Source organism: Carassius carassius, chromosome 48 (assembly GCF_963082965.1).
Source record: "Carassius carassius chromosome 48, fCarCar2.1, whole genome shotgun sequence".
NCBI lineage: Eukaryota > Metazoa > Chordata > Actinopteri > Cypriniformes > Cyprinidae > Carassius > Carassius carassius.
Genome location: NC_081802.1, coordinates 9,958,847 through 9,970,555, shown reverse-complemented (window position 1 = coordinate 9,970,555; position 11,709 = coordinate 9,958,847). Strand labels below are relative to the sequence as shown.

The 11,709-nt window shown below is 36.9% G+C and overlaps 3 protein-coding genes across 3 annotated transcripts; 1 reads left to right on the top strand and 2 right to left on the bottom strand.

Moving 5' to 3' along the window:
* Window positions 1–743: 743 nt before the first annotated feature.
* LOC132131249 (hydroxysteroid 11-beta-dehydrogenase 1-like protein) lies at window positions 744–4,430 on the bottom strand. The gene is made up of 6 exons (XM_059543270.1): window positions 4,240–4,430; window positions 2,764–2,894; window positions 2,477–2,680; window positions 2,214–2,307; window positions 1,961–2,126; window positions 744–1,415 (listed from the first exon to the last, which is right to left on the bottom strand). The coding sequence occupies exons 1-6, from the start codon at window positions 4,358–4,360 to the stop codon at window positions 1,202–1,204; spliced, it is 930 nt and encodes a 309-aa protein (XP_059399253.1). The 5' UTR covers window positions 4,361–4,430; the 3' UTR covers window positions 744–1,201.
* A 623-nt stretch (window positions 4,431–5,053) lies between these two features.
* On the top strand, window positions 5,054–6,801 carry micos13 (mitochondrial contact site and cristae organizing system subunit 13). The gene is made up of 4 exons (XM_059542989.1): window positions 5,054–5,224; window positions 5,607–5,763; window positions 6,425–6,476; window positions 6,599–6,801. Exons 1-4 carry the CDS (start codon window positions 5,196–5,198, stop codon window positions 6,694–6,696), a joined length of 336 nt encoding a protein of 111 aa, XP_059398972.1. The 5' UTR covers window positions 5,054–5,195; the 3' UTR covers window positions 6,697–6,801.
* A 1,749-nt stretch (window positions 6,802–8,550) lies between these two features.
* Window positions 8,551–9,865, bottom strand: LOC132131590 (granzyme-like protein 1). Its single transcript, XM_059543654.1, has 5 exons — window positions 9,764–9,865; window positions 9,528–9,678; window positions 9,303–9,441; window positions 8,843–9,100; window positions 8,551–8,735 (listed from the first exon to the last, which is right to left on the bottom strand). The coding sequence occupies exons 1-5, from the start codon at window positions 9,825–9,827 to the stop codon at window positions 8,580–8,582; spliced, it is 768 nt and encodes a 255-aa protein (XP_059399637.1). The 5' UTR covers window positions 9,828–9,865; the 3' UTR covers window positions 8,551–8,579.
* Between the last annotated feature and the right edge of the window lie 1,844 nt (window positions 9,866–11,709).

The window sequence follows — 11,709 nt, the reverse complement described above, 5'->3', positions numbered from 1 at the left end:
TGCTATCTCAGCCAGACGGGCCCGTTCCTTCCCCCTGGAGGCCCCATCATGAGAGTGTATGTGGGCATGTGTGGGTGTGTGTCTGAGAGAAGGGGAAAGTGTGAGTAAAAAGAGATAGTGTATGTGTAATGCGTAAGGCAGTCCATGTTAAGCAAGAGGAGGTTCTGGCTTGGATTTCTCCTCTTAAATCCAGTCAAGTACATGAGAATTGATACAGCCTGACGTAATTTCAGTTCATGTAGCTCTTCAGTGAATTCGTTATGTTATGACCCACCCATGATAATTGCAGGGAATTAATGTGGAGTATCTCTCTAATGAAGGACTCACTCAGATGAGAAAAGTCATAATCTGGGCGGTCATACAATCAAAACCACCTACTAGTCAAACTTTTGAGACGGTGAAAGGGTTTGTTGTCGCTACTATCAAGAGACTGCTGCCCTCTTTCGGACATGTTGTGTTACAACATACAAATTTATTCTGTTTGGTGCAAATAGTCATATTCTTTAGAGGTTAAACTTAACTTAGGGATTGTGATAATACACTAAGAAGTGTGATAGTAGTATGTTAATCAGCACAGATTTTGTGTTTTTCGGGTACATGATTTGCAGAATTCCTTTAGTGCTACAACTCAGACGCTTATGCTAGACGGAACTCTGTCTAAATCATCAAATTGTCTTGAAACCTCACATTATCTAACGCTGTACGCTGTAAATTTTATCATCAATAAAACTCAAGAGACAATCTTTTATTTGAACATCTTTATTGTTGAGTGAGTCTGACAACAGGTCGCGTAGAAATATCGTTAGCGCTAGTCACTGATAAGAAAACATGAGGTAAGTTCACAGTGCTTTACAGAGGTAGTTTAGTCTACACAGACAAGACATCTGCTGTTTCACATACTGAATAATAACATGAAACATGGTTTTAACACACTTTGCAAACAGTTTCTGCCATAAAAAGTGCTTGTTGTTTGTGAACAGACATAGAATACAAAGTGTTTAACTCTTTAATTCTCGAGATCAGCAAATGTTATTGATAAAGTGCTCCATAAAATGTTTCTCAGCAGGTTGAATGTTAACCTGTTTCATTATAAAGCTTTATTTTTGGTGAGAAACTCTCACCCTGAGCACCAGGGTTTGGTGTGTCAGAGCACATGCTTTAACCGCTAATGCTCTGCTCAACACATAGATTCATGAAACTGTCAGCTTCCAGTAACTAGATCCTTATTAACTTGTGGATCATATGTGTAGGATTTTTGAATCGCTTGATCCCTGAAGTATGGGAACCAATCCCTGAAGAGACAGGCGTAGAATGTGTACCAGGGGTAAAAGGCCTCAGACTGGCGAGACGCTCCAGCTTCGATAATCTGCCAGGCGGCTTCGTGTGCAGGGTAGGCGGTTATGTTGATGTAATGTCTGCATTAAGCACATCAGAGATATGAAGAATGAGCCTTTTATCTGCAACTTGAGAGGTCATGAGTGATATGGAATGTTTGAGTTGCATAAGTGCAATTTATGACCACAAATAAGACTTTGTCTGACATTATGTTCTTTAGAGACTAGTGCTGAGCTAGTTCCACTAGACAAAAACTTTAACTTTACAGTTTTAAACTGCTAAATTTGATAATGCAGTCTGTTTCTGTTCACATTTCAAATGTTTGTTTGTAGGTACGCATGTACTTACTGACATCTTTTGGCCTGGAGGCATGAAGTTTATTCATTAATTTCTGTCGCTTCATTATCTCGTTTTATTCCTTTTCAACTGTGTCACTCATAAAATAATATTTTTATATTAAATCGCATTAAATGACCCCTCCTCCATATTTCTCAGATCTGCTGTTAATTTCTTTGTGTCAAGCTTTTCATTAGCAGAAACCGAGTCCACTTTTAACTGATTTGTAAATTTGCATTGCATTCAACAGCATAAAGAACCAAAGATCTTGATGTTAGCTTGTTCTTACTTGATTTTCTCCATGGCGCTATTTGTGTCGATCAGGCCCAGTGTGCAGATGGTTATGGACACATTGCTTTTTTGCATTGCTAGCTCATGCTGGAGGCCTCCAAAGAAACCGTTCAGTGCAAACTTAGTTGCGGCATATGGCAAAGCAAAGGGGCCACATATTTTTCCTGTGTAAAACAGTTAAGTATTATTCCAGCATCTGTTTGCTTGTTAAACCAGTGACAATTGTGAGAAAGGAGTCAGATTTTAATCACCTAGCAGGGAGGAAACAACAACTATTGACCCTTTACTCTTTTCAAGGGCTGGCAAAGCTTTTTGCGTCATCTCTGCATAACTGAGAAAATTCACCTATAGGAGAAATGAATGAGTGACACATCAGTTATATATATATACTCACTTCACTTTCACTGAATTAAAAGATTTTTGAAAGAAAACAGTTTTGAAAGGACGACAGAATGTTGATTTTGGATGAAATATCCTATGGTCAAAACAAATGGTTTTCATTGTGATTCGGTACCTCTAGCAGCCATCGTGTGTGCTCCACATTTCCATCCCACATTCCGTATGGACTGGGCCCGAGGGGGGTCAGAACCAGGTAATCCAGACCCCCAAGCTGTTCGATGGCGTACTGCACCACATGGTCAGCATCGGACGGGCTTGCCATGTCCGCAGGGACGAACAATGCCCTTTGAGCCCCCATTTCCAAGCACTTGCTCACAACCTGAATTGAGATGACTCATGTGAAGCACTCATATATCCTCGAATCATGTAAATGATGAATGAAAGAAGAGAAACTCAACTGACCTGTTCTAGGACATTTCCTCTCCTCGCTGTGATAACCAGTTGGGCTCCTAAACGGGCATAGTGATACGCCAACTGCTCACCTATGCCAGTACTGGCACCAGTCACCAGCACCCTGGAACCTTTCAAGGACTCTAAAAAAGACACAATTCATAGAATGATGTTGACTATGAGGCCATTCACCCAGAACAGGGAAAAAAAGGTCTCAAGTTGAGCACCACATTTTTAGAATGCAGTATCATGCCCCAAAATCGAAAGTCATCTGATTGGTTGAATTCTACAGGATTTCCAAGAGATGTGTGTGTCTTTAATGGTCTGGCCTGGAAACAAAGACGTTGTGACTACAAACTTCCTTGTGGAGGAAGAAAGCCATTCTGTTTACAACTGTAACAATGAGTAGGATCAACTAAAGCTGGATTTTCAAAAGTATGTGAAGTTCATTGTAGGGACACCGACTAACATTTTCATGCCACTTAACATGATGCTGAACAAAACAAAGATAGCTTTACATGTCGTTCAGGTCGCCTCTTGGGCAATCCTTGGCCATTGAAAGCTGCAATGGAGTCTAGCCTAGTTATTGCATAAAAGTGTCTCATAATGCTATAATGGTATATTTAATGTTCATAAAGATCAAATGACAAATCCTGCATTTTAAGATTGCTAGGGTTATCCCAGTTTACCAGTTTGTAAAAACATTTTATGTGTGGCCTTCTCCCATTAGTCACATCCATTGTGGGTAGAAAGTCATATTAAACTATATCTCTGTACACCACCAAAGGCTCTGCGGTGACAGTAATTATTTGAGGTTAAAACAAGGTTTGTAGTACAACTACTTCAGGGCAGAGATGCTCTTTTCGGCTTAAGGTCAGACGTCCTTAATTGCATAAATGCCATTGTGGCATGATAAATTAAAGCCTTGACTGATTCTTGGTGGGGGTTTTGGCAACAAACATCAGTATTTATACATACATGAACAAATATGTGGTGATAATCATCCTGAAAGTTCATGTTAGACATCAAGGATTATCGATCACATTGCCGAATGCAGAAAATCAATTTCCAATGACCTTAATGGGAGATGAAGTGCAAAAATCAACTCTATTTTAAAACTGTTATAAATGGACCAGTTCGTGGAGGTCAGGTTGTTTTTTTTATTTGTATTTATTTATTTTTTATAACACACTTGCCCACTCTCTTGTGTGAAATGTATAAGCATAGAATTTAAAGTTTACTTCAAAAACTATTTTAGGTAGTATTATGTATTTGAAATAGCTGGGAAGACACACACATATACATATAAATACATACATACATACATACATATATATATTTTTTATTTTAATTTTATTTTTGTCTTCCCCTAAATCCTGGTTTGACTAATCAACGGAATTGCACGTGTCTTTAATGTGGTATTACAGGTTTTATTAATATATTTTTATTACAGCACACGTGGATAAACAGAAAGGCTGTCGTACTCACCTTCATTAAATGACAGAGCGCTCCATCGAACCGCGATAAAAGCGACGCTTATGCTGCACAGCAACAGGAACTTGCCAAAAAGATTCATTTGAGGAAATCTGTTGAAGACGAAGAAGCACATCTTACAGAAATACGAAGTTGAACTGATCAACTACAGAACCAGCAGAACCGGATCATGTGTGTGAAAAATGTGGAGCCATATCAAAGTTCAATCCAATTTATGTGGAGTAAATACGCTCTGTCCTGGGTATTAGCAGTCGTTTTTGTTTGATTTCAAATTATGTTTTAATAAGGTTGGGATTTTTCTGTCGTGTGTGTGTGTCTCTGTGTGTGTATATGTGTGTCACACAATGACATGATGGCTAGGATATAAAAAAAAACAAAAGTCATTGGCTATACAACTAACGTTATATGGTTAAACTATCAAATGGCTGAGTGACTTGGTATTTTAGTTAAAAAGAGATCCTGTTTACTCAGTCACAGTATTACGTTACATTAAATTTAGTATTTTTATTGATTAATACAATTAATTAATAATTCCAAAGACAATAGAATACTTTGATGATACTGAAACAAACCACAAACGACTGACAGAGCCTCTATGCTGACAGCAAGGTCAATGAGTTATTATGGCGGCACATTCATCGAATAAATAATACCAAATTTCTATTAAAGTACCACTTGCAATCGTTTAATTTTAATCATTCTGATTTTTTTTAACAACATATAACATATATAACCTTTTTATATTTCCGACGTTTATTTGTCGAACGTGCGGATACTGAAAGTTCTAATTTACCGCATTCAAAACGAGCTTTATTGCTTCCAGCTCGTTCTGCAAGCGCTAATGCCCTTGTCAGTGAATTTCGCTGTCAAGTTAGGGCAAAAATCTATTGTAAAGAAGGGGTTTTATTTCACAGTTTTGTTCTTAATAGCATACTATTGCTTTTAGGACCATGGCTGCCAAGATTTTGCCTGTAGTCAAGTACGTAACGTTAAAGTGTTTTTTCGTTGTTGCATGTGGAGCTAATTAGCAGTTAGCTTACAGTTGTCTGTTTGGACTTGGGAGTTATGCTGAATTACATATTTGTGCATTATTATATTTTGTGCAACTTTATAATTTTGATATTAGTTATAAATTAAATTATCATGTTTTTGAGTTGCTATCTTCATGGTAGATTAAGTGGAGCTAGCTTGCTACATGTGTAACTTAAATATGAAATATTGGCTTTTTGTTTCGAATCTAAGTTTAATTAAAATGATCATCGTTTGTCATTATAACCCAAGTATTTTGTAAATAACTACTGTTTATCTCAATGTGGTATTTTGACTTTGAATGGCTGAATTTGTGTTGATGTGTGTTTCAGGTTTGCAACAAAAGTGACCATTGCTGGTGGCGCTATATATGTCGCGTATGATTCAGGTCTTCTTGGAGATGGCAAAGAGGGATCTGTCACACTGGGTCGAGCTAAAGCTGCCATCCCACCTGCTGTGGAGGAGTGGGTGAAGTACCTTGGCTTTGAGGTATGAAAAGTCCTGAAACTGGGAGTATTAATGAAACCGAAAGTAGAGCCTGTGACTCTGTGACTGCTATTTAAAGAAAGATAGATGACATCACTTGTCATCAACCAAACCATACCTTATATTCATTTACAAAGGTGTGACAATAGAAATAAGAGTACATTACAATTCAAAAGTTAAAATTAAATTATAAATTGATACTTTTATTCAGCAAGGATGTGTTAAATTGATCAAAATTGAGAGGAAAATCATTTAAAATGATACAAAAGATTTCTTTTTCAAAATTCTGAAAAATGTATGACAGTGTAAAAAACATAAAAAAAACTAAAATAAAATGTAGCAGCAGAAATGTTTCTTGAGCACAAATCAGCATATTAGCATCACAGGAATAAATTACATTTTATAATACATACAGATAAGAAAACAGCTAAATTATAATTTCACAATAATTCTTACCATATTTTTTAATGCAGCCTTTGTGACCGAAATAGACTTAAAACGTAAAAAAAATCTTACCCACCCCAAACTTTTGAATGTGTAATTTTGTGACTGATGTGCAATGCTGACCAGAATACTTCTTATGGTGGTGTCTGTGTAGTATTTTCCTGTGTTCAAGTCAGTTTGTCATAATGTGTTTTTGTTGTTGTTTGGTACTATATTTTAGCTTCCTGCCACACCCAAAATTGAGTTCTCACCACTGGATGCATGGAACTCAGGTACAAGTGTATTTGGTGGAAATGCTTGTATATTATCTGTTTGATGATGTGAATATAATATATATATATATCGTATTAATATAATGTAGTCTTGTGATCGCTCCGTTTTTTTTTTCACTCAGGGGTCCAGAAGTCTATCCATGCCCTATCGATCGCCCCGTCTACAGTTAGTGACTACACCAAACAAGGCCTCCAATATGTTAAAGACCTCACAAAATGAGCATTTAGAACTTTAAAGTTAGTACAAGATGCTCTCGAAATATTTCAGTGGATGATAATACTAACACACTTGAAACTTTTCCCTTGCATATATATCATAGACTAAATTCCAAATACATTTGGAAAGCATTGAGATGAATCAAAAATAATTTGAAGATCATAATAGAAGTGTGTTCTATATGTATATTGTTATTCAGCTCTTTTATTTATCTGATAAATCTCTTTCTGGAAATGTTCTGTATTGGCATTGATCTTTCCCTTGATTCATCCAAAATGGATTTTTATATAGACACAAAAGGACTGCAACTGAGTTTTGTATAGTTTATGTAGCTCTGTCTAATGTAAAATAAATAATGTCAAATATTTGATGAAGTTCTTCTGTGTGAATGTGTTTGCTAACAACTACTATTTGTTTAAAGCTTGTTAAGACTAGATAACGCTTGGAGTCAGTCTAACCACATGAAAGCTTTACTTAGTAACACTTTTCAGCTTTACTGACTCATTTTGAAAGTTTTGCAGTGGCCACGTGTCATCTTACCAGAACATGTTAATTAAAGAACATGTATGTGCTTGGAAACATGTTTTGTGCATTTCCTGTTGGTTTTGCAGAACGTTTTGCAAGTTACCGAGCAGCTAAAACTAGTATGACCTACTAGCATAGCTAATACAAGTAAAAAGTTTCTCAAGTTTACTGAGGGCAAGTAAATAGTTAAAACAAATGACAAGCAATAGAACATATAAATACAAGAGATACAAATCTAAACATTGCTTTCAATTTTTCAAATAAGGATATCTAACATTTGTATTCAGGCAAGACATTCCACAATGTAATAAAAAAAATAAAAAAAAAAAAACCCTGTATGAATGAGATATACACTGATTTCTATTAAAGCTCCAAAAATTATACAGTCAATAGCATTAGCAATTTCCACTTTTCTTTTGTTGTCTGATTAACATTAATGATATAGAGAACAGCAGGGTACTGTCACTTTAAGAGCTAATGCACGTGTCTAATATACTGACACATCTCTTATTTTCTCCCAGCTGTTTACATTCACAAAGACATAACCGACTTGTGATGACAAAAATAAATATTTAAAAATTGTATTGTGTGTTTGACCATTTACGGAAGCACCTGAAGCCCAAAATATACTTTGCATGTCCCAGTTCTGCTCGGAGCTTGCGCACAGAAAGAAGAAACTCTTTAGTTTCTTATTTATCTATGATTCTTGATTGTGCGGTCTTAAGAAAGGGCCTTTGAAAGCTGCACAGATATATTCAGACTCGAAAATAAACAGGACACATTTATAGGACATAAAAGGTCACAATCTCTATGATTCATCTGAAAAGTAGGTTGTAGACGTCTTAAAGATCGATTGAGATCTTCACCCACAATGAGACACAATGTAATCGTCACCCACAATGAGAACTTTTATTGTAGAGTAACTAATGTGATGGCAGATGCTCTTTCTGGAGCAATTTCTTCTCGCTGTCAAGTAAATTTTTTTTAAAGCATGTAAGTATCTTCTCTTTTTTTTCGCAGTGCTACGTATATTTTTGTTGTTTAACTTGGGATGTGGTGTTCAGTTTGACCCCATCCTGCAAACTGGCACTTGATTTTTGTCTTCAGGGGTTTGTCTTTGCTCTGGATTTTTATAATTTTATTGTGTAACTTAGGATGTGGTGGTGAACTTTAGCAGTGGTTGAGAATTAAACTGCCCCCTAACTAGTTTCACTCTCTCTGAAGTGACGCTTTAGAAAGAAAAAATGCAAAGTCATTGCTTATGGCTTTTTTGTTTTTCTTTTCTCCGTTTATTGAAAGGTTTGACAGCTAGCATTTACAAGACACCATACTGCACAACAAAACAATGCATTTTCATAGCATCAAGCACCTCCTTTGATCACCTCATTGATCCAGCGTCTGAATTTAAAAATCTCAGTGTAAACATTGAGAATATGTGGGTAGTCACAGCGTCCTTTGTCGAAAGAGAAAATTCCCACTGCTGTCCCACTGCAGACCAACGGTCCACCCAAATCACCCTGCAATGACAAACAATTTGAGATTGATTCCAGACATTTTTATTGAGTTCAGAACAATGTAGACTCACAGAATAGGAACTCTCTCTAAAATATTGCTTTAGACGTACCTGGCAAGCGCCACTTTTGGTCTCGTGACCCCCAGCACACAGGACATTGTTGGGGAGATGACCGTTTTTCCACATAGTCTGGCAGGTGGAGGAGTTGATAGGTGACACATCTGTCACCAGCAGATCGTTCACCACATTTTCCTGTTCAGTTTGACCCCATCCTGCAACCTGGCACTTGGTCTTTGGCTTCAGGGGTTTGTCTTTGCTCGGTATTTTGATGGTTTTCACACCTTTGTCGGTTTTCAGCTTCTTGGACAGCTAAAATTTCACAAATGAAAAGTGTTGTTTTTGTGTTTACCATTAATGGTTAGTTTAATCTAATTACTTAATTTATAATTAAAATGTAAAAGTATGTATTATTACATTTTAAAATAAAATAAGTATTTACTCATACATTTATATTTAATAATAAGATTGTTATATTTTATAATATATTAAAATTTATGAATGAACATTGTACCTTCAGAAGCATGATGTCATTCCCAGTTTTGACAGTTTTGTAGGATGGGTGCTTATGTCTATTTTGCACTGGATATCTTTTCAGATTTGCTCCTTGTGGACTGATGTTGTGGGTGCCCAGGATCACAGTCATGTTACCACTTTATTCATAGCATGAACATAATTGCATATTAGTAAACCATTTTGTTGAACACCAAACATATTCCAGGTTAATAGTTGGCTTTACCTTTTATTGCAGTGTGCGGCTGTGAGCACATAGCTCGGGTTGATCAGGAATCCTCCACATGTGTGTTTTCCATTAATCTGCACTGATGCCATGTACAGCATGGAGTTCTTCTTGACTTTTTTGCCATTGATGATATCAGCTCCAAATGTGCCTAAGCAAATAAAGATGTACGTTTGAGATAACAAGAAATCAATTCAGTTATCATTTTAGAATCAGTTAAGCATGATTTTACTAACCAGTCAGTATAAAGCTTGTCAAAGCCACTGAGAGCAACAGGCCATACGCCACACTCATCTTCATAACGCGCTGCTGTTACGACCACCTCAGTCATTTATACAGCTCTCTACCACAAGACACATCCTGACATTCAGTGATGACGCAAGATTCAGAACTTGCTACTTTACTCCAAATATGTTTTGCTTTCCTACAATACAAGATCTTCTCCAGCATATCTTGGTAAAATTGATGTCTTTCAGGTTCAGTTTAATTTCTTTGGCAGCAATGTCATGGCTTATTTTCAGTATACATAGATAAATGGATAGGCAGTGAATTTGCTAGATTTTATACGGCACAGAACATATACCACAAACAAATGTGACACTTTTTATGAATAGGGTGTCCCAGATTGTGACAAATCCTTTGTTTTTAATTGTGAAACTACTGTATTTTTTTTTAAATACCACCTAGATTTAAAATGTGCTTTTAAATGCATCAAATGTCTTCATCACTGCTTTATATGATGGCTGCCCCTTTGTTGTCTTTACAGTTTTCAGTTATATGCTAAATTTGTGACCCTGTTACTATATGTTTGTGTGTGTGTGTGTGTATATATATATACACACTATACAAAATTAACACAACACTTTTTTTGACCCCATTTTTCATGAGCTGAACTCAAAGATCTAAGACTTTTTTTATGTTACAGGCCTATTTCTCTCAAATACTGTTCACAAATCTGTCTAAATCTGTGTTAGTGAGCACTTCTCCTTTGCCGAGATAATCCACCCACCTCACAGGTGTGGCATATCAAGATGCTGATTAGACAGCATGATTATTGCACAGGTTGCCTTAGCCTGGCCACAACAAAGGTCACTCTAAAATTTGCAGTTTTATCTCACAGCACAATGCAACAGATGTCGCAAGTTTTGAGGGAGCATGCAATTTGCATACTGACTGCAGGAATGTCCACCAGAGCAATATTCATACTGTGTAATCAGCATCTTGATATGTCACACCTGTGAGGTGGAAGGATTATCTGGGCAAAGAAGTGCTCACTAACAAAGATTTAGACAGATTTGTGAACAATATTTGAGAACAATAGGCCTTTTATGTACACAGAAAAAGTCAAGGCAAGTCATCTTTATTTTATAACAAATTTCAAACAAAGGATTGCGTCAAAGCAACTGAACAACATCAATTAGAAAAAACAGTGTGTCAATAATGCAAAATGACACAATGGCAGTTCATCACTGAATTCAGTGATGTCATCATCTCAGTTCAGTTTAAATAGTATCTGTGCAGTCATTTGCAATCAAGTCAATGATATCACTGTAAAGTGACCCCAACTAAGCAAGCCAGAGGCGACAGCGGCAAGGGACCAAAACTCCATCGGTGACAGAATGGAGAAAAAAATGAGATTGGGAAAAACCAGGCTCAGTTGGGGTCCAGTTCTCTTCTGACCAGACGGAACCAGCAGTTCAATTCCAGGTTGCAGCGAAATCAGATGCAGAAGAATTATCTGTTTCCTGTGGTCTTATCCTGGTAGTCGTCTGAGACAAGGTCTTTACAGGGGACCTGTATCTGGGGCTCTAGTTGTCCTGGTCTCCGCTGTCTTTCAGGGATGTAGAGGTCCTTTATAGGTGCTGATCCACCATCTGGTCTAGATACATACTGGATCCGGGTAACTGCAAGGAATAAGAGTTAAACAGACTAATATTAACGTAGATGCCATTCTTCTAATGATGTAGCAAGTACATCAGGTATTATGGAAAGTGTTCCCGGTTCCGGTTTACCTAATTAATGCAGCCTAAAAATTCTTTAACTGATTTGGATATCAAAAGCATATTAGTGTGTTATGTGTAAGCCAGGTTAAAGAGATGGGTCTTTAATCTAGATTTAAACTGTAAGAGTGTGTCTGCCTCCCGAACAATGTTAGGTAGGTTATTCCAGAGTTTAGGCGCCA